The sequence below is a fragment of the Oncorhynchus nerka genome, linkage group LG21 (genome assembly GCF_034236695.1).
Source record: "Oncorhynchus nerka isolate Pitt River linkage group LG21, Oner_Uvic_2.0, whole genome shotgun sequence".
Classification (NCBI taxonomy): Eukaryota; Metazoa; Chordata; class Actinopteri; order Salmoniformes; family Salmonidae; genus Oncorhynchus; species Oncorhynchus nerka.
In genome coordinates, this window is record NC_088416.1 from 18,380,453 (window position 1) to 18,402,117 (window position 21,665).

A 21,665-nucleotide genomic window follows, 5' to 3' on the forward strand; every position below is an offset into this window, starting at 1 on the left:
TGAAGTCTTGGTTGGTGAGCGGACCCCAGACCTCACAACCATAAAGGGCAATGGGCTCTATGACTGATTCAAGTATTTTTAGCCAAATCCTAATTGGTATGTTGAAATTTATGTTTCTTTTGATGGCATAGAATGCCCTTCTTGCCTTGTCTCTCAGATCGTTCACAGCTTTGTGGAAGTTACCTGTGGCACTGATGTTTAGGCCAAGGTATGTATAGTTTTTTGTGTGCTCTAGGGCAACAGTCTGATGGAATTTGTATTTGTGGTCCTGGTGACTGGACCTTTTTTGGAACACCATTATTTTGGTCTTACTGAGATTTACTGTCAGGGCCCAGGTCTGACAGAATCTGTGCATAAGATCTAGGTGCTGCTGTAGGCCCTCCTTGGTTGGTGACAGTAGATTACCATCTAGTACGATCGATCTTCAAGGCATTCCTAGACGATCACCAAATATTTTATTGTGGAAAAACCAACGAACGATAAAGGCTTGCGCTCCTTTTTTAAAACCGTGTTGAGCTGTTGCCAGTAGATGCACTTGATTCAAAAGTCCTGCGCACCGGGTAAGCAAAGTGTTCCCATGAGATAAACTCCGCCAACCCGGCAAATCTGTGACTAAATCGAGTGCAACTACTGTGCTGCCCAATCGGATAGCTCAAATCACCGTGCCAACAGAGCCAAGGTTAATAGGCTACTAGCCTACGTAAGATTGAATAACTTTTCAATTCATGACCACAGAGAGACTGTCAACGAATACAGCAAATAACTGTTGTTTTTATGAGTGAGTTCATGTTTAAGTTTATATTTAGCACTGTTTTTATTCAACAATATTACAAAACGCGTGTCTCTTTACTTCCGTTCGAGATGCAGCTGCAATGAATGAGTAGCCAAGTACCGATAGCCCTGCGTTTTATTATTATTATTATTAGCAGCTCGTCGTGTTGATTTTCATATTAAGGAATATTTCACTTTCTCTGGTCATAGGAACCATAAGAATTTGTGCATGAGGCAGATGCGGTGCGACTCGAGTTTCGCCATCAGGGGGAAGACGGTGTCTCCTCGCTTTGGTCAGTCTCACCAGAGGAAAGGAAGGAGAGAGCGGGGACCGTGAGAGGCGGTTGGGAAAATCGTTTTAAACGGTCATCCAACTCGGAATTCCAAGTCGGAAACTCGGGCATCTTTCTAGAGCTCCGACTTTTCGACCTGAAGATCACTGACGTCGTAATTTGATCTCGTTGACTATCAGATGCAGGTACCATCAGTCCAGAAAAATAAAAAAGCGAATGATTTAAATTCATGCGACACAGTGCCTCACAAGTGCTAAACCAACTGATCTATTTTGTTATCAAAGCTCGAGTTTTGAAATATAATATGGTCTGATTAATAATATTGGCAGGCCAATCATATAGCCAATATGCTGTGATAATGTATTAGGCCTACAGCACAAACCTCATTCCTACAAAACTATGTGTGAGGTTAATGTACAAATAAATAATCTGAGCAGTAGATCTCAGCTTGCTTTTTGACTGCGAAAGTGATCTTGACTCAGAAAAATTTGGTGACCACTGATCTACAGTACGCATTTAGCAAAATAGTTCTCAGTTTAATCGGACTATTCTCTCAACAATGATTTAATTGACTTATCTCGGCAATCTGTCGGTTTTCTGTATAGTTGTCTAATGTTGGTGGGTCATATTATTATGTTTTAATGTTTCCCCTGAATCACTATGATAAATACAGTAGTATAGTTTTTCTTGAGTATATAAGTCCAAAGTGTAGCAGTACAGATGTGGTGGCGTAGCAGAAATATCATAATGCCGTGAACCAAGCAGTTGTGAGTTCAAATCCCAGATGATGACATATTGAATAATAATAATTGTATAAATAACATACACAATGTAGTCAAGTGTGTCAAATATGTAAGATGAGAACACTGTTAAAAGCACTGTGTGTGTGTGTATCATAGACACTGTTTTTTTGTTGTCCAAAACAAACACACAAACATGGAAAAAACACGTGGTTTTGGAAAACTTCATGTGACATTTCACATGTGAAGTGTTCTAAAAACACGTAAATTCACATGTGAAATGTCACATGAAGTTTTCCAAAACCACGTGTTTTTTCCATGTTTGTGTGTGTGTAAGTGAATGTTGGACATGTTCACTCAATCAGAGTCACAGTTGTGACAGTGGTATGGTAGTCCTGGGATACAGGCTTGGTGGGCCCATCTTTTGCATCCCCAGCACCCAGATCTCCTGAGGTTTGTTCCAACTAACCCTGACGCTTGCAGCCATTAGCTATCTTCAATTTTAGCTATGTTCAAACTTTAGCACTGCTAACCTACATCAAATATATCTACACACACTGGTTATAAACCTGATATACATTTTGTGAATCGAACGACAAGGCAGGTGATGCCAATGTAAATTTGGTCCAAAAAATGTCTTTCTTACCGCAAAATCATGTTTTTTCTGTGTTGTGTCACAGTAATGATGTTCGATCGTTGGTTTTGGCCTTTTGAGTCCGCTTATAAACCTCATCAGTGGTCTATGTGAGTATCATACACTTAACAGAGTCAAATCATCACCCTGCTAGGGACTAGACATGAGTTCTACAGATTTTGTGCCTCTCCCTTCACGCCACAGGGAGCAGGATAAGCTACTCTAGCAGCCCAGCACCGTTTCCAGTCACCGTCCCAAATGGCACCCCATAGGCCTCTGTTCATAAGTTGTGCAATATGTAGGGAATAGGGTGCCATTTTTGACACAGCATCCAGACTCAGGCATTTCCCTGTCTGTCTTTGCGTTAGCTAAGGATCGGTGTATTATACGGTGGATTTGCTCTGCTACTGAAGTGCAGTCCTGGCATGCCAAAGGGACCTACATGACATCAATTGTTTGCATCCCAAATGGCACCATATTCCCTATTTAGTGCACTACTTTTGACCAGGAATCATAGGGTTCTGGTCAAAAGTAGTGTACTATATAGGGAATAGAGTGCCATTTGTGATGCAGTCAATTGCTGTAGTGACATGCCACTGCCTCAACCAACTAAGATACTTCATTGATCAATTTTCACACTGTTTAATAGCACCTCGTTGGAAATCCCCATCACTCATAAAATACCTGGGCTAGAGTCTCACCCTTGAGTAACAACAAGACAATTATAAGATGACAGAAAAGGAATAAGTTAGTTTGAAATAAATTGTGTGAAAGTGATATTCATAATTCATGCATACTATACCTACTATGCTACTTATACTACCCTCAGGGCAGCATTTCATTTCCATACTATAGCACAAGATGTGAAAAGATGTTGAAACTTTTGAAAAGACACCTTTTTGGTTGAAAGGATGTTGAAAATATGTATTTCTGGTTGAAAAGTTTTTTTTTTTTCAATGTGTTGTGCTCACCAGAAGCACACTGATCACACTGTGATGGAGCTGAATGCTGATTAAGTGTCATTTATGACCACATGGTAAACAGCCGCATGAAAGAGGAAGCAGATAAAGTTGAGGCTACAGACAGAACAGATCTGGCTTGAGTCTTGACATTTCCTCACACACCATAACTTCTTGGAAATAGGACTACAGAATTCACTGAACACTTAAGAGGAGACTAGGTGAGAATAAACTTAAGTTGTATTAAATAAGCTTACATATAAGTGATCATTTTTTGGGATTCTTACCATCTCTTTGTATTTTAACCTCTATCCCACAATGTATTCTTAGAATGCTTATCATTAAATGCATGCACAGACACAGACACACACACACTGTATCTGAGGGGGATTTCTCAACACCACTACAGTCACAACTGTCTGTCACTTCGTTTTAATTCTTCTCTTCCAAAGTGTCTGTGCCTGATAAAATGACATTACAATGAAGACAATACCACTGTCATAAGAGACAGGCGACGTCCAAAATGCCACCATAATCCCTATAAAGTGCATTACTTTTGACCAGGTCCCATAGGGTAGTGTGCACTATATATAGGGAATAGAGGGGCATTTGGAACACATACAGACAGAGAAAGCTAACAAGGGTGAGAAGAACGGATGTGTGGTCACAGTGGATGGTGTGAGGAACATCAGAGTCACTTAGTGAAGAATATACTGTAAGGGAAGTGAGTGGTAATGGTGTAATTTTGAGAATTATGATATTATTGTGCGCATGAGAGAGAGAGAGACTTTTTGTATCTGAGCCATTTTTCTCTGAACCCTGACAGATATAGCAGTCAGTCCACATAATGCGGGCCCAGGATGGTCTAGATCTGGAAGGTTAATTACTGAGACCCACCTGCTGACCCTTGCCCATGTTCTTCTGCTCCAGGGGACCTGTCCTCCTGCGCTCCCCAGGAAACATGCTTATCTTCTGGATATCTTGTGGATCACTTCTCCCTCTCCTGGTCCTCTGCTATAATGGAAAAGGCCGCTGCACAATCCAGGAGAACAAACAATATCATGGTAGGGTTTAAGTCTAAAAGTCTTTTTTTTAGCAGATATCGATGACAACAAAATGTGTAATGTGGACATATGGTTAATTGTTTAATTGTGGACATTATAGAAAGTGTTATTAATATTGAGACAATATCACAACACTGCCACCCACTTGGAAATTTATTTTTATGCCCTATAGAGAGAACTGTACACTACATCATACAGCACAATGCGGTCGAATTCAATGTCTATATCCTTCTTCCCACTCCCTCTCTCCTTAGTGTCCCCTGTGCTTGAGTCCCTGCGGTGCTACAATGACTACAGCTCCTACGTCCGCTGTAGCTGGGAAGAGAGTCCACACGCGTCCTCACAAGCCCTGTTAGCCCTATACTACTGGGACGACACTGAGAACAGGTAAGGATAGAGGTGATGAGAGGACAGAAAGAGGGAGGGAGGGAGGGGAGAAGGAAAATGTGGACACCGAGAAACAATGTACTCAATTAACTCATGCCTCTCTCTACCTCTTTCTCTCGCTTTCTCTCCCCTCTCTTTCTCTGTCCCTCCAGTGAGTCCCCATGTAAACCCTATGGTCAGCCAGCATTGAATGCCAAAAACGGCAAGCTCGCTGCCCAGTGTCAGTACAACACTCGTGACTTTGGCATCAATACCAACCATGTCTTCTTCTTCAAGACCTCCTGTCCCCCTGCCATGCTTCTGTCTAAGAATTGTGAGTTTAAACATTACAGGACCCCTGTCATAAATCATTGCTTCTCAATCATTTTACATCTACATGTTTAATTTTAGTTACAAGTTAGCTAGCAGATGACCAAATATATAGGATCCTGTATCTATATTTGACTATTCATTTATGTGTTGATTTGTTTTTGACAGTGTGTGCCTCTGTGTATTACAGTGAGGGTGCGTCCACCAGTCCATTTATCACAGCAGCCTGTAGAGAGAGGGGGCCGTTTGCTCAGCTGGGAAAGCCCCTACCCCCCAACGTCCCTCCTGACCCCCACTCTCAACTATCAGGTCAACTACAGGAGGTCTAACCAGGATGACTGGACAGTATGTACTTCAGTAACAAACAATTAGCTTGAGTGCCATATCTTGTTTGTGCTATATATTGCCAATTCCCTATCACTCATTGTCACGGATAGCAGGCAAGAGCACAAACAAATTGTCATTTTAATCCATAGAGACGTGAAGGAGAAGCTCGTCGGATGTTGATCTCTTCTCGGCTGGGTCCTCATTTTGGACCAAAGTTCCTTGTTGTTAAGAGACTCTTTGGGGTTTCATATAGAAGGTTCTTCCAGGTTCTACCTGGAGCCCAAAATGGTTCTCCTATGGGGACAGCTGAAGAACCCTTTTAGGTTCTGGATATCACCTTTTTTTCTAAGAGTGTAGGAGGACTGTTAGTTAACATATTGCTTATGTTTTCCGACCCTCTTGTAAAAAGACATGCTAACTCTCATGGTTATTCATCGTGGCATGAGATATCCCACGAAAAACAAGCACAAGCATAGGGTAGTTTTGCTCATTAATCACTTCTTTAGAATCCTTCATTACAACCTCTTTGCTTCCTGCCCGGGGGTGTCACCAGAGTTTCATAACATTTGGGGGCTCAGTCCTGAACACCAGGGGCTGAGGGGTTTGTGTGAGAAAATAAGACATTTTCTGAAATCATTTCCTGTAATTCTAATGATAATTCTAGAATTTTACATGACTGGAGACATTCCAATAATATATTTTTTTATACCACACAAGTGATCAAAATGTCAAGCTACTCTGTTTTAGTGATCTCAATATGTAAATGTCAAACAACCCATGTCTTAAATGCAACACATAGCATAGGCCAATGAAAAGAGTGGATACACAGATCTTAGGCCTACAATATGAGTAGGAAACTATAGCACACCAACTTTCCAGTGGCACTCACGTATTTAAACAGAATTTCCCCGCAATTGTTATTGTATAGGAAGGCCTACTGTTAGAGTAATATTTAAAGTAATATATCAGCTAGTAGCCTAGCCTAAAATTACAATAGCATAAATTCAGTAAGTCAATGAAGCCAATAGTGGTTTCAGCTATATTGTTATTAAAACAATGTAGTCCTTACTGCATGACCTTTTTAAACAATAACACAAAATATGTCAAATGACTTGAATAGTGTACAATGTGTATTCACATCAGTAGGCTGAGTGACTGAAATGCAGTCTTGGAAAGTTGAGGAAAATATCAGCGTAGCTCAACAGGTAGGCTATAGGTCTAGTGTATGTGTGTAGAGAACATCTGCAATGCTTTTAAATGCTAGACTAATGACCATGAGCACTAACCGCAACTTAGCTAACATTACCCAGCATAATTGTAACCTAAACATCCAAACGGAGATTTGGTTTAAACAAAAAATCTGACATTGATTGATTTATCAAGATGAGTTCCCATGCTTGTCCCAAAGCAGCACAAGGAACCTGTCCCAATCAAAATGGTGTTGGGGGGGGATCAGTTGACCACACATGGCAATTGCTTTACATTTATTATAACCAGTGCTATTTTTTTTAGGTAGCCTCCTGGAGCGCCATTTTATAAATTATTATTAAGCCATTTCTGAATGAAAGTTGGTACCGACATGAAACCTTTCATTCAGAAAATCCTAAAACACCAAATTAGACCTACCTTATAAATTAGGCCATCATCACTGTCAATCGTAAATGTATAATTCTTCGCATTTTACAGGTTAAACGTCCATGCTGCATGCATGCCAACCATTTGATCCCAAACAGTTTCATGGGAATATGGATTTTGATCTTCTTGAATGTTATAAGTAAGTGTGGCTAACTGGCTGAGCTAATCCAATTTTAGAGAAGATCGAGTTAAACACAGCCAGAAAAATGTAATGTTAAGTTTTCTACTATAAGCCGCCTCCAACATAATTTTAGAAAATTTGACAGTACGTCCAACCGGCCTCACAACCGCAGACCACGTGTAACCATGCCAGCCTAGGACCTGCACAACCGGCTTCTTCACCTGAGGAATTGTCTGAGACCAGTCACCCGGACAGCTGATGAAACTGAGGAGTATTTCTGTCTGTAATAAAGCCCTTTGTGGGGGGAAAATCTTTCTGATTGGCTGGGCCTGGCTCCCCAGTGTGTAGGCCTATGCCCTCCCAGGCTCACCCATGGCTGCGCCCCTGCCCAGTCATGTGAAATCTATAGATTAGGGCCTAATGAATTTATTATAATTGACTGATTTCCTTATATGAACTGTAACTACCATTGTTTTTCACCATTGCAGTAGTGCGAAAGATTCGGGGCTGACCGAAAATCTTTCGGGGCTAACGTGCCGAAAGCTAGGTCCTGGTGACGTCCATGTTCCTGCTTCGCTCATCTTGCACATCAAAATCCTCACCAAAGATTACCGTGCCACTATCTGAGACTGAGAGGATGTCACACGGCGGAAGTACAGAAAACAATACCACTAAGTCAGATAAAGATCAGGGCTCTGTCTCAATAGTCTGAAGTGGTTTCCACCCTTTCATCTGCACTGATTTGAAACTACAGGACAGGTGAAAGCAATTTAAAGATTATGTCAGGAAGTCTACTTTCACCTGTCCAGACCAGGTGCTTCACACTAGTGCATATGTAGGGAATGAGACAAAGAAAGGAACCCACTGGGCACACACTGGTTTAATCAATCTGTTTCCACGTTATTTCAATGGAATTATGTTGAACCAACGTGGAATAGACGTTGAGTTGATGTATGTGCCCAATGGAGAGCTACTTTAGTGAATTGAGATGCACACATAATGTGTGTGCCAAATGGAACCCTATTGCCTTTATAGTACACAACTTTAGACCAGAGCCTTGTGAGGCCCCTTTGGGACTCATCCATAGTCTTTTGTCTGTTTCTCTCTGTGCAGGTAGTGAAGGTTCAAGACACCCAGCTGAGTTTGGAGCCTGAAGCTCAGGTGCCTGGCTGCCAGTATGAGGCCAAGGTTAGGGCAAAGGGGAAGACGGGACTGTGGAGTGAGTGGAGCTCTCTAGTGACCTGGATGACTGAGGACGGTGAGTGGCAATCCTACTGTATATAAAGTGATTTCGGAAAGTATTCAGACCCCTTGACTTTTTCCACACTTTGTTACGTTTATAGCCTTATTCTAAAACTGATTCAATATTTTTTCCCCCTCATTAATCTACACAAAATACCCCATAACGACAAAGTGAAAACAGTAAAAAAAATAAAAATAATAATATTTACCTGAATTACATAAGTATTCAGATCCTTTTCTATGAGACTCGAAATTGAGCTCAGGTGCATCCAGTTTCCATTGATCATCCTTGAAATTTTTAAATTCATTGGAGTCCACCTGTGGTAAATTTAATTGATTGGACATTATTTGGAAAGGCACACACCTGTCTATATAAGGTCCAACAGTTGACAGTGCATATCAGAGCAAAAACCAAGCCATGAGGTTGAAGGAATTGTCCGCAGAGCTCTGAGACAGGATTGTGTCGAGGCACAGATCTGGGGAAGGGTACCAAAAAATGTCTTCCGCATTGAAGGTCCCCAAGAACACAGTGGCCTCCATCATTCTTAATTGGAAGAAGTTTGGAACCACCAAGACTCTTCCTAGAGCTGGCCCCCAGGCCAAACTGAACAATCGGGAGAGAAGGGCCTTGGTCAGGGAGGTGACCAGAAACCCGATGGTCACTCTGACAGAACTTCAGATTTCCTATGTGAGACTTCCAGAAGGACAACCATCTCTGCAGCACTCCACCAATCAGACCTTTATGGTAGAGTGGCCAGACGGAAGCCACTCCTCAGTAAAAGGCACAAGACAGCCCGCTTGGAGTTTGTCAAAAGGCACCTAAAGGACTCTCAGATGATGAGAAACAAACGTCTCTGGTCTGATGAAACCAAGATTGAACTCTGGTGGCAGCATTATGCTGTGGGATGTTTTTCAGCGGCAGGGAAAGGGAGACTAGTCAGGATCGAGGGAAATATGAAACCCTGCTCCAGAGCACTCAGGACCTCAGACTGGGATGAAGATTCACCTTCCAACAAGGCAACAACCCTGAGCACACAGCCAATACAACGCAGGAGTGGCTTCTCTACAAGTCTCTGAACGTCCTTGAGCCCGGACTTGAACCCAATCGAACATCTCTGGAGAGACCTGAAAATAGCTGTGCCCATTCAACCTGACAGAGCTTGAGAGGATCTGCAGAGAAGAATGGGAGAAACTCCTCAAATACAGGTGTGTCAAGCTTGTAGCGTCATACACAAGAAGATATGATAATTCATTTTTTAAATTGTTTTTTTTTGTCTGCAAAAATGTCTAAACCTGTTTTTGCTTTGTCATTATGAGGTATTGTGTGTTGATTGAGGAGAAAGAAACTATTTAATGAATTTTAGAATAAGGCTGTAACGTAACAAAATGTGGGAAAAGTACTGGTGTCTAAATACTTTCCGAATTAATTGTACTTAAACATACTTCATCCTAATCTATTAGTTTTATAGGATTGTAATGAGTTTGTAATTCAATTCTTATGAGTGACTTTATAGCATTGTGTGTGATTTACGTGTCAGGGCATTGTGATCTCATCATGTCATGTGTTTGGAATAGCATTGCTCAGCCGTGCATCAATGTCTTCTCCCCTTTTGTTCACTCACGTCCTCCCTAATTGACTCTCTCTTCTCCCTCCCTCACCTCCCTTCCCTCCCTCACGCAGACCCTGTGCCAGGCCCCTCCAGTGCGCAGTGTGTGGTGGATGACGAGAAAGTGGTGACATGCAGCTGGGAGGTGAAGAGAGACCTGGCTCAGTTCCTTACCTTCCATCTGTCCTGCAAACGCAACCACACTGCACCGTGAGTTAGGATCTGCTGCCAAAGCACTGTGTGTGTGTGCGTTTGGGCATGCGTTCATGTGTGTGTGCCCATGGATGAGAGACAAAACAGTTCACTTCAGTCTCAAGGATGTCTACTCTCCTTCACAGCATTGTCCTCCCTCTTCTCTATCTATCCCTTTCGCCATCTCTCCAGAGCCCAGAAATGCTGTGTTAACACCATGGTCAGCGCTCCGTCTAGGGGTCCAATGCTCAAATACAGCTGCTCCTTCCCTGTCCCAGACTCAGAACAGCTAGAGGTGGAGCTCATCCCCACATGCAACAGCAAAACGTTTAAAACACATAAAAACAGTGAGTCATTTTCACTCCGACACAGGGGTGATATTTGAAGGAGAATAAAATCTCATAGCTGAGACTCAATTAATGATGATATTTGTTTTGATGCAATCCAGAAAATATACTGCCTCAGTGATTGTGTATCAGTGCTGCCACCTGGAGTTTGTATTGTGGTATCACAGGCACAATTTTCTGCTGATTCCGGAAGCGTATTATCAAAAGTGAGGCTAGAAGGTTTTGTATAATTTTAGCCAGTAGTTAAGAAATTTGTGCTCATGAGCCAAAACTGGCCCAGGGAATTGTGCACAACTGTCCATTTCGTATGATATGTTACGTCCTGCAAAAAATACATACGTTCGTAAATCAAATCAGATTGTATTGGTCACATACACGTGTTTAGCAATTTCACAACAAATACCTAATACACACAAATCTAAGTAATGGAATGGAATTAAGAATATATAAATATGTGGAGGAGCAATGTCAGAGCGGGATAGACTAAGATACAGTAGATAGTATAGAATACAGTATATACATATGAGATGAGTAATGCAAAATATGTAAACATTATTAAAGTGGCCAATGATTTCAAGTCTGTGTATGTAGGCAGCAGCCTCTCTGTGCTAGTGATGGCTATTTAGCAGTCTGATGATCTTGAGATAGAAGCTGTTTTCCAGTCTCTCGGCCCCAGCTTTGATGCACCTGTACTGACCTCGCCTTGTGGATGATAGCAGGGTGAACAGGCAGTGGCTCGGGTGGTTGTTGTCCTTGATGATCTTTTTGGCCATACTGTGACATTGGGTGCAGTAGGTGTCCTGGAGGGCAGGTAGTTTGCCCCCGGTGATGTATTGTGCAGACAGAACCACCCTATGGAGAGCTCTGGGGTTGTGGGCGCTGCAGTTACCGTACCAGGCGGTGATACAGCCTGACAGGATGCTCTCAATTGTGCATCTTTAGGTGACAAGCCAATTTTTTTCAGCCTTCTGAGGTTGAAGAGGTGCTGTTGTGCCTTCTTCACCACACTATCTGTGTGGGTGGACCATGTCAGTTTGCCTTCTTCACCACACTATCTGTGTGGGTGGATCATGTCAGTTTGCCTTCTTCACCACACTATTTAATGTTTAATTTTACCTTTATTTTACTAGGCAAGTCAGTTAAGAACAAATTCTTATTTTCAATGACGGCCTAGGAACAGTGGGTTAACTGCCTGTTCAGGGGCAGAACGACAGATTTGTACCTTATCAGCTCGGGGATTCGAACTTGCAACCTTTCGGTTACTAGTCCAACACTCTAACCACTAGGCTACCCTGCCGCCCCAATCTGTGTGGGTGGACCATGTCAGTTTGTCAGTGATATGTACGCCAAGGAACTTGAAACTTTCCACCTTCTCCACTGCTGTCCCGTAGATGTGGATAGGGAGATGCTCCCTCAGCTGTTTCCTGAAGTCCACGATCATCTCCTTTGTTTTGTTGATGTTGAGTGAGAGGAAATTTTCCTGACACCACACTCCCAGAGCCCTCACCTCCTCCCTGTAGGATGTCTCATCATTGTTGGTAATCAAGCCTACTACTGTTGTATCGTCTGCAAACTTGATGATTGAGTTTGAGGCGCACATGGCCACGCAGTCATGGGTGAACAGGGAGTACAGGAGGGGACTGAGCACGCACCCTTGTGGGGCCCCAGTGTTGAGGTGTTGTTTTCTACCTTCACCACCTAGGGGCAGCCCATCAGGAAGTCCAGGATCCAATTGCACAGGGGGGCGGGGTTCAGACCCAGGGCCTCAAGCTTAATGATGAGCTTGGAGGATACTATGGTGTTGAATGCTGAGCAGCATTCTTACATAGGTATTCCTCTTGTCCAGATGGGATAGGGCAGTGTGCAGTGTGATGGCGATTGCATCGTCTGTGGACCTATTGGGGTGGTAAGCAAATTGAAGTGGATCTAGGGTGACAAGTAAGGTGGAGGTGATATGATCCTTGACTAGTCTCTCAAAGCACTTAATGATGACAGAAGTGAGCACTACTGGGCGATAGTAATTTAGTTCCGTTGCCTTTACATTCTTGGGTATAGGGACAATGGTGGCTATCTTGAAACATGTGGGAACAGCAGACTGGGATAGAGAGATATTGAATATAATCACATCAGCCTGTTTAAGATCAAGTTCAATCTCTTTAAAGATTCTTGATGTCTGATTTTTGATGTATCTCTCTATACAGTTCGTCCAAACCGTCCACTCCACGTGCAGATAGAAGCGAGAGATGGGAACTGGATTCTAAAATGGAATCCGCCAAAATCAAATTTTGAACTCACCTATCAGGTGCACTATTGGAGTAATGACACTCAGGTAGGATAAGTATTTGATCTATTTTTGTGCTATAATTTCACAGGAAGTGGGATGATCCAAAAGCAATGTCTTTTCATGTTCAGTATTACATTTGATAATCTCTAGGTCATCATCTATAGAACGCTCATCAAGCGAGATAGACTTGCTTTTTTAAGCATCTCATGAACAGATCATTTGATGATGACTGATGTCTCACTTGGTTCTGTCCAACCTTTTCTTTTTCAGGAGGATACTAGGTTCCTCAATGTCTCCCAGGGGTCCCTCTCACTCTCCATCCTGGGGGGGTCCCTGCGCCCCTCTGAGTGCTACCTGGTTAAGGTGAGAGCCCTGGTGGTCCCGGGAAGGGGTGATACTTTCGAAGGACCCCCCTCCGAATGGACCGACCCAGTGGAGTGGACCTCACAACCAGGTAATGGACCTAGATTGTATCTCCTAGTTGAAGCATGTTTTTAATAATATTCTATTATTCTATTCTAGCCTGATTTTTTTGCCATCATGCCAACTCCTTGTCATTCATTGTCATGTCATTTGCTATATATGGCTTGATGATGACAGCAATGGAGTTGGCAAGAGCACAAACTTGGACCAAGCTATTTCTATATTTTTTTTGCCTATAACTCTGAAAACATATTTTATCATCAGAGATAACCAGTCTGAACAAAAACAAGTACAAATGAGGGGATGTGATCCATGTCAAAAGAGTGGAGCTCAAAAGTTCACCAAAGTTCAAATCCCTTGAAGAAGGTTTTCAAAAACAAACAGAGACTTTCATTATGTATTGAAGAGGGTTTCCTTTGCTTCCATGTGTTAGTCTAATCTGAAGTCATGATATTTGCTTTCATGTGAACAATGAGCTTGGATGAATTGGATGTTTTATCATTGAACTACCATAATACTGAAATGTGTGTAACACGCTGTTTGGAGGGTTCAGAGAGTGAAACGAGAAGAAATTAAGACTAGACTTGATGAAGGCAGCATACAGGAGCTGATAAAATGTGACTTTGTTCTCTTGAAGCAAACGCCATCTCAATCAGTTCATGTAACAGACAGGAATTTCCAGACACTTCTAATCAATTACTCATCAATCATCCTCAACTACATGTTCCACTCTTACATATATGCATGTTTTGTCCCATATCTCCTGGTAGCTTCCTGGTCCATCACCACCTTCTTCTACGTCTTCATCAGTGTACTGGTGGCCATTGTCTTCATCACTCTCTATGTTACCATACCAGCCTGTCACAGGTGACTAATCAGACTTCTCCAACTGTTTTATTGTTTTTCTATCATTTGAATTCGCCCCCTTGTGTTATTACTAGTAACTGCCAAAATAATGGAAACACGTGAGTAAATGAGGAATACAAAGTAGTGTATATTGAAAGCCGGTGTTTCAACACAGGTGTGGTTTCTGAGTTAATTAAGCAATTAACATCCCATCATGCTTATGGTCATGTATAAAAATGCTGGGCAGACAATTATTTTGGCTACATGGGCAATGCCCCTATAGGATGACAATAACCCATCCACAGGCCACGAGTGGTCACAATGAGAATGAAAACAATGTAAACCATGGAATCAATGTAAACCATATGCCATTGCCTTCTCAGTCACCAGATCTCAACCCAATTGAACACTTATGGGAAATTCTGGGGCGGCGCCTGAGACAGCATTTTCCACCAACATCAACAAAACGCCAAATTATGTAATATCTTGTGGAAGAATGGCGTCGCATCCCTCCAATATAATTCCAGAAACTTGTAGAATCTATGCCAAGGTGCATTGAAGCTGTTCTGGCTCATGGTGGTCCAACACCCTATCCTTTATTTTGGCAGTTACCTGTCATTCTATTCGTTCATTTTTCCATCCATTGATTGATTGATTCGTTTTCTGTCTGTAGGAGGCTAGTCTTGTGGGAGGTGTCTGTCCCGTCACCCCTTAAGAGCAAGGCACTGGGAGAGGTCATTAAGGTCAGTCTGAATACATCTGAATGGCTGAAACATCTGAGTATTCATCCAGCATTATTCACAAAGCATCTCACTGTGGACTATTCAGCTATATGACAACTGCACTCAATAATAATAAAAATGGTCTTAGACTGTGTACAAAAATAATTTTTCATAACCACTATAAATGACAATGTATGTATCCAGGGCTGTGCACAGACCTTTCAGGGGGCTGGTGCTCAAAATGAAAAAAGGGGCAATTCATATCTCGAAATTCATAACCTACTAACAGCCTCTGTAGTGAAAATGTAAACATGTTTTAGCATTGGCCTATTTACACTCATTTACAAAATTGTAAGCAAGCTAGTTATAGTGCCTCTGAATGTCGATTGATGTACATCTGCTAGTTAGTGAACTTGACGATGTCACGACGACTTGGGGACAATGGGTTCAGAACAACAACGACAAACGGTATACAAAAAATATACCGCCACCCAAAAGGGCGAGTGTGAGGGAAAACGGGTGTGGAAGGGCAAAGGGGCAGGTGCTCGGGCTCGGGCTCAGGTAGACCTCTATCTGTGCACGTGCCTCCATGCATCCATCTTTCATAGTTCATCATTCACAGATAATGGTATGTCCTCTCTTTCCCAGAAGTCTCCTGATAGGTTGTTATTTCCCGAGAGTGAGAGAAGTGAAAATACCTACATCTGCAGCGTACAGACACTGGAGAGCAGGGAGGATATCAGGCTCTGCTTTAGCTGGTAAAATGAGCTCATATCTTTATGCTTCTACACTATCCAACACTTATAAAATAATACTCGTACACACGGTGACCTGGCTCTTGTGTTGCAGCTCTTTAGATAATCCATTGTGGTTGACCCCAGATGTAAAGGCTAATGAACTGTTCCATTCCATTACCAAGGAGGAGTGGAAGAAGTATGACCCAAACTTTTCCTCAATACTTCTGTTGTCTGTGGACAGATCTTGCCCTCCTGCTCTAGACTCATCCGGATTCAGCTTCAGTGGCCCTTACATCTTGTGTGGTGACAGTTCACCGGCGCCGAGTGAGTTTCTGAGTCTGGAGCCTCCCTGTGAGGAGTCCGACAACACTCTCTCTAACTCTGACCCCTCTTCTCCCTCCTCCTCGGAGAGGTCTGCCCCATCCCCCTTGGAGTCGAGTGAGGGCTATGTGGCGATGCCTCAGGTCAGTGCTGGCTTGTCCAGATCAACAACGGACGACAGTAAGAACATTGGTAACAACAACAGCAACAATGTCGTCATCATGGCATGGCCCAAGTCAGAGCTCCTCCCACCCCAACCTAGCTCTATGTCCACCTGCTCACCACCCAGTGAGAATGAAGACCCTCCTCCAGCGTACATGCCCACCACCACCACCCCCTTCACCTTGCCCCCAGTGGACCCTACCCTACATACCTCTGGGTACTGCTTCCTCCCGGCTCTACAGGCACTTGGGGGCTGGGGCCATGTGCAGTCTTCTGGGCCACCTAAAGGGGGTAGTCAAGAGCAGCAGGCAGGGAGGAGAGAGAGGAGGCAGGAGGAGCAGTGCAAGGAGGATCCCTATGTCAGACTGTCCCAGCTAGCCACTTAGCTAACCCCATCTAATGCTGGAATAGATGCTCAGGACATGAGGGCCTCTATAGGCCACTGTTCTCAATATTTGATCCATTCTAACACTAACACACCTGACTCAACTAATCACAAGAGCTTGATTATTAGTTGGGCTAGTTCAATCAGGTGTGTTAGTGTTGGAATGGACCACGTGTAAAACTAGTGATTTGTGGTCACCGAAGACTGGGTTGAGATTGAGAAACACTTCTATTTCTAGGAGGGAAAACTGTGGCGCCTCATACAATAGCCTCCCTTGATTACTCACAATGCCCAGCAGATGGCAGCACTGTACTTACTATGTATCTGTTGAACTCAGAGGTGGCCTATGGATTCTACTGTAAGGACTAACTACAAACACAGAAGCATAGTGCAGTAAGCCATTCCTCTCTGGGTGGTAAGGTGACTCAGGGCCAGAATCCCAGGTTTCCACCACATCACATGGATGGTACATGTGTAACAGGGTGGCACTGTTGAGTTGGTGAGCGCAGCCTTAAGCCTCTGTCAGTGCCGGTGGCTGTTCCTGTCGTTCTACAGCAGGGGTCGGCCCACGGGCTGCAAAGTGTTGTGGTACAGAATCAAATCAAATGTAATTTGTCACAAGTTCCGTAAACAACAGGTGTAGACTTACAGTGAAATGCTTAATTTACAGGCCCTTCCCAACAATGCAGAAAGAAAAATATAGAAAGAAAATAACACGAGGAATAAATACACAATGAGTAACGATAACTTGGCTATATACACAGGGTACCAGCACTGAGTTGATGTGCAAGGGTATTAGGTAATTGAGGTAGATATGTACATATATGTAGGGGTAAAGTGACAAGGCAACAGGATAGATAATAAACAGTAGCAACAGTGTTAGTGCAAAGAGGGTCAATGCAGATAGTCTGGTTAGCTATTTGGTTAACTATTTAGTAGTCTTATGGTTTGGGGGTAGAAGCTGTTCAGGATCCTGTTGGTTCCAGACCTGGTACATTGTTACCGCTTGCCATGCGGTAGCAGAGAGAACAGTCTGTGACTTGGGTGGATGGAGTCTTTGACAAATGTTTTCCTCTGACGCTGCCTGGTATAGAGGTCCTGGATGGCAGGACCATACGCACTACCCTCTGTAGCGCCTTGCAGTCGGATGCCAAGCAGTGATGCTACCAGTCAAGATGCCTTTAATGGTGCATCTGTAGAACATTGAGGATCTGAGGGCCCATGCCAAATATTTTCAGCCTCCTGAGGGGGAAGAGGCATTGTCATACCTTCTTCACAAATGTCTGGGTGGACAATGTTTATTCCTTAGTGATGTGGAACTAAGGAACGTGAAGCTCTCATCGCGCTCCACTACAGCCCCATCGATGTGGATAGGGGTGTGCTTGGCCCTCCGTATCCTGTAGTCCACGATCAGCTCCTTTGTCTTGTTGATGTTAAGGGAGAGGTTGTTGTCCTGGCACCACACTGCCAGATCACTGACCTCCTCTCTATAGGTGGTCTAAGCAGCCTTAATGATGGCGTTGGACTTGTGCGCAGCCAAGCAGTCGTGGGTGAACAGGGAGTACAGGAGGGGACTAAGCATGCACCCCTGAGGGGCTCACGTGTTGAGGGTCAGCGTGGAAAACTTTTTGCTTCCTTGGTTAAATGTGAGGACACATTTCAAAAATCGAGGGGAAAGATATGACAGGGTGGAACTGTTGAGTTGGTGAATGCAGCCTTTTTTATGTCCTGTGATAGGGAATCAGTACGAGCTAGAGCTTCCAAGGAACATGTATGCCTGGAGCTGAAGATTAAATTATGGTGTCAAATATTTTTGGGTTGTTCACTATACCTCTGCCTATTATTCCCATGCTCCACTCCCTGATGTTAGAGAACCTGTGTGTTTCAGATTAGTCCCGAGGACCTCCCCTCGCGTATAGAAATGTGCCGTACTATCGACTACAGGAATAGGTAGATATATGTAAATCCCTGTGTTACACATCAGAAGAGGGCACACAGTAGTGAAGGCTGAGTCCCAAATGCCTCCTTATTCACTATGGAGGGAATAGGGTGCCATTTGGGACTCAGACTTAGTGTATCCTCCTCTGAAAGGTTGTCATAGCGGGGATAGTTAGGAGAGACCGGGGATGGTTGTAACACAGGACAGTTGTAACACTCTCAATATCTCTAATCAGGAACAAGTCAGAATCATGTGACTCACTGTGCACTATTTATTGTGAAGAAGCAAGACCCTGTGATAGACTGGCGATTTTATTGGAAAAAATATGATTTTGAGGTAAGAAATGAAACAAATTGACCAAATGTATTTTGCAGATAGCATTGTCGTTCATCAAACTTATCAGGTTTATAACCAGTGTGTTATTATATTATATATTATATGTACACTATCAATGCTAAAGTTTGATCATGTGGCTAAAAATTTAAGATAGCTCATGGCTGCAAGGGTCAGGGTTAGCCTAAGGAGGTCTGGGTGCTGGGCATGCAAATTGCCACAGGAGGAATGCTGCCAGACATTTTGGTGCTGCAGAAAGCTCAGCACACCTCAAATCCAGTGGTTATGAGGTCAAATCCCAGGTGGAGTTATATTTTAGATGAACAGCTTACCACTTACTTTAAAATCACCATACCATTACTTTATTATAATGGTTTGGGATCATCTGGGACCATCGTGACGTCCTGACGACCGGTAGAACAAGTGTCTTGAGAACATCCACTTGCTTAATCTATAGTATGTCACTTTTGTTTTGAGCCAACTTCGCCGTGGGCGTTTAGCGGGGCACCTGGTTCACGCCCGGGAGGCAGCCCGGTTCCAAACCAAATGCAATGACTTTTTAACCAGGGCAAACTCCTGCCGGGGCAACCTGTGTCAGATAATCAAATGTCCCTTCCATGTCTCACATGCTCACGTTGTCACATTTTATCACATTAACTTCACGTTAACACGTGTTCACTTGTGGAATTCATTAGTTTTTTTTTTTTACATAAGGGACACCACATTCAGTTGTTTAGTCCAGATGTTGTTGTTTAGTCCGGATGTTGTTGTAGTGGTTGAGAAGGGCCAGTTAATGGAACGTAAAAAAATAATACACATTTTATGATTTTTATTATTATTTTATTATTTCTGCTGCACAAAATGTTACCCTCTATGGGATCGGTGTCCCCCCCCCCCCACAGGACGGTTGAGCTAATGTGATTAGCATGACATTTTAAGTAGCAAGAACATTTCCCAGGACATAGACATATCTGATATGGGCAGAAAGTTTAAATTATTGTTAATCTAACTGCACTGTCCAATTTACAGTAGCTGTTACAGTGAAATGTTCTTTCATTGTATTATCTTTTACCAGATCTAATGTGTTATATTCTCCTACATTAATTTCACATTTCCACAAACTTCAAAGTGTTTCATTTCAAATGGTATCAAGAATATACATATCTTGCTTCAGGTCCTGAGCTACAGGCAGTTAGATTTGGGTATGTCATTTTAGGCGAAAATTGAAAAAAAAGGGTCCGATCCTTAAGGGGACGTGGCAATGTTGTTCTCATGGTCTCAGTAAGGTTTTTAATATTTCGTTGCATATCATGATTTCTGCATTTTTTTAAACTGTTACATTTCACCCCAGGCCCTGTTACAACTGACCTGGGAGGTGACATAAATTGTAGCATTTTACTCCTTGTCTGTTTGATTTAGAGAGATAACACCTATACCTATTGGTAGCAGATAGATGGAAGCCGTTCCTATCACATTTTGAATGTAGCAGCTCAAACAATCTCTGAGAAATTGACAAAAATGCTAAAAGTGTTAGAACCATCCCCAGTCTCCCCAAAGTTATGAATTCTTCACCAGCACAGAGCAAATGTTAGTCTTTGGCACACTATATATGCCCTGTTCATCTGGTGCCCTTAACTTTGTGTTAACGATTTGTCAGTCCTATTTATTTCTGAAATATTCAATATAATATACATTTTATATTATGCTTTATATGAGATATGATAAGTAGTTTGATATATGAAAAATTGTGCCAATTGTTTTCCTGTATTTCCTGTATTTTGTGCTGTAGGCCTATTTCTAGGCGATCATAAAAATAGATTATGTTGTGAAACAAGCTTTCTGTCACACTTTCCTTCCCCAAATGCTCCATTCAGGTAAAGAAAAATGTCCCCAGATGGATGTGCTATGATGACCCCCCCTGTGTTTTTTCTGTATAGCGATTCTCATTGTGCCTATCCTAATATTATCAGGTTAATATCAGAGGTTAATGTATACATTTATTATTATTTAAGAATAAAATGACTATGGCTTTGGATATGACCTATATGTCACATACAGTACCTTCAGAAAGTTTACACATTTTTCCACATTTTGTTACGTTACAGCCTTATTCTAAAATGGATTAAATAAATAAACATCTTCATCAATCTACACACAATACTCCATAATGACAAAGTGAAAAGTTTTTTACATTTTTTAATTTAGCTAATTTATAAAATATCTAAAACAGAAATCTTATTTACATAAGTATTCAGACCCTTTGCTATGAAACTTGAAATTGAACTCAGGTGCATCCTGTTTCCATTGATCATCCTTGAGCTGTTTCTACCACTTGATTGGAGTCCACCTGCGGTAAATTCAATTGATTGGGCATGATTTGGAAAAGCACAAACCTGTCTATAAAAGTTCTCACAGTTGACAGTGCATGTTAGAACAAAAACCAAGGAATTGTCCATAGAGCTCCGATACCGGATTGTGTCGAGGCACAGATCTGGGGAAGGGTACCAAAAAATGTCTGCAGCATTGAAGGTCCCCAAGAACACAGTGGCCTCCATCATTCTTAAATGGAAGAAGTTCAAACTGAGCAATCGGGGGAGAAGTGCATTGGTGAGAGAGATGACCAAGAACCTGATGGTCACTCTACTGAGCTTCAGAGTTCCTATGTGGAGATGGGAGAACCTTCCAGAAGGACCACCATCTCTGCTGCATTCCACCAATCAGGCCTTTATGGTAGCATGGCCAGACGGAAGCCACTCCTCAGTAAAAGGCACAACAGTCCGCTTGGAGTTTGCCAAAAGGCCCCTAAAGGACTCACAGGCCATTAGAAACCAGATTCTCTGGTCTGATGAAACCAAGATTGAACTCTTTGGCCTGAATGCCAAAGA

At 42.6% G+C, this 21,665-nt stretch overlaps 1 protein-coding gene across 4 annotated transcripts; it reads left to right on the forward strand.

The window, feature by feature from the left end:
• The first annotated feature begins 678 nt into the window (after positions 1 to 678).
• Positions 679 to 20,813, forward strand: LOC115104011 (colony stimulating factor 2 receptor subunit beta). 4 transcript variants are annotated; one of them, XM_029625137.2, is made up of 14 exons: positions 679 to 778; positions 4,328 to 4,461; positions 4,716 to 4,848; positions 5,001 to 5,161; positions 5,348 to 5,502; positions 8,354 to 8,498; positions 10,164 to 10,299; positions 10,474 to 10,628; positions 12,830 to 12,957; positions 13,183 to 13,366; positions 14,106 to 14,202; positions 14,855 to 14,924; positions 15,552 to 15,661; positions 15,753 to 20,813. In XM_029625137.2, the coding sequence occupies exons 1-14, from the start codon at positions 726 to 728 to the stop codon at positions 16,507 to 16,509; spliced, it is 2,418 nt and encodes an 805-aa protein (XP_029480997.1). In that variant the 5' UTR covers positions 679 to 725; the 3' UTR covers positions 16,510 to 20,813. The 4 variants fall into 4 exon arrangements, with proteins under 4 accessions (XP_029480997.1, XP_029480998.1, XP_029480999.1 ...); XM_029625138.2 differs by having other exon boundaries at positions 15,555 to 15,661; XM_029625139.2 differs by lacking the exon at positions 679 to 778 and adding an exon at positions 3,436 to 3,618 and having other exon boundaries at positions 4,224 to 4,461.
• Positions 20,814 to 21,665: the final 852 nt, after the last annotated feature.

Excerpts from the sequence above, each read along its gene's own strand:
- LOC115104011 (XM_029625137.2), top strand. The coding sequence starts at position 726 with ATGACCACAGAGAGACTGTCAACGAATACAGCAAATAACTGTTGTTTT. Across the intron at positions 8,499-10,163 it reads GACCTGGATGACTGAGGACG|ACCCTGTGCCAGGCCCCTCC; the intron begins GTGAGTGGCAAT and ends TCCCTCACGCAG. Across the intron at positions 10,300-10,473 it reads AAACGCAACCACACTGCACC|AGCCCAGAAATGCTGTGTTA; the intron begins GTGAGTTAGGAT and ends CCATCTCTCCAG.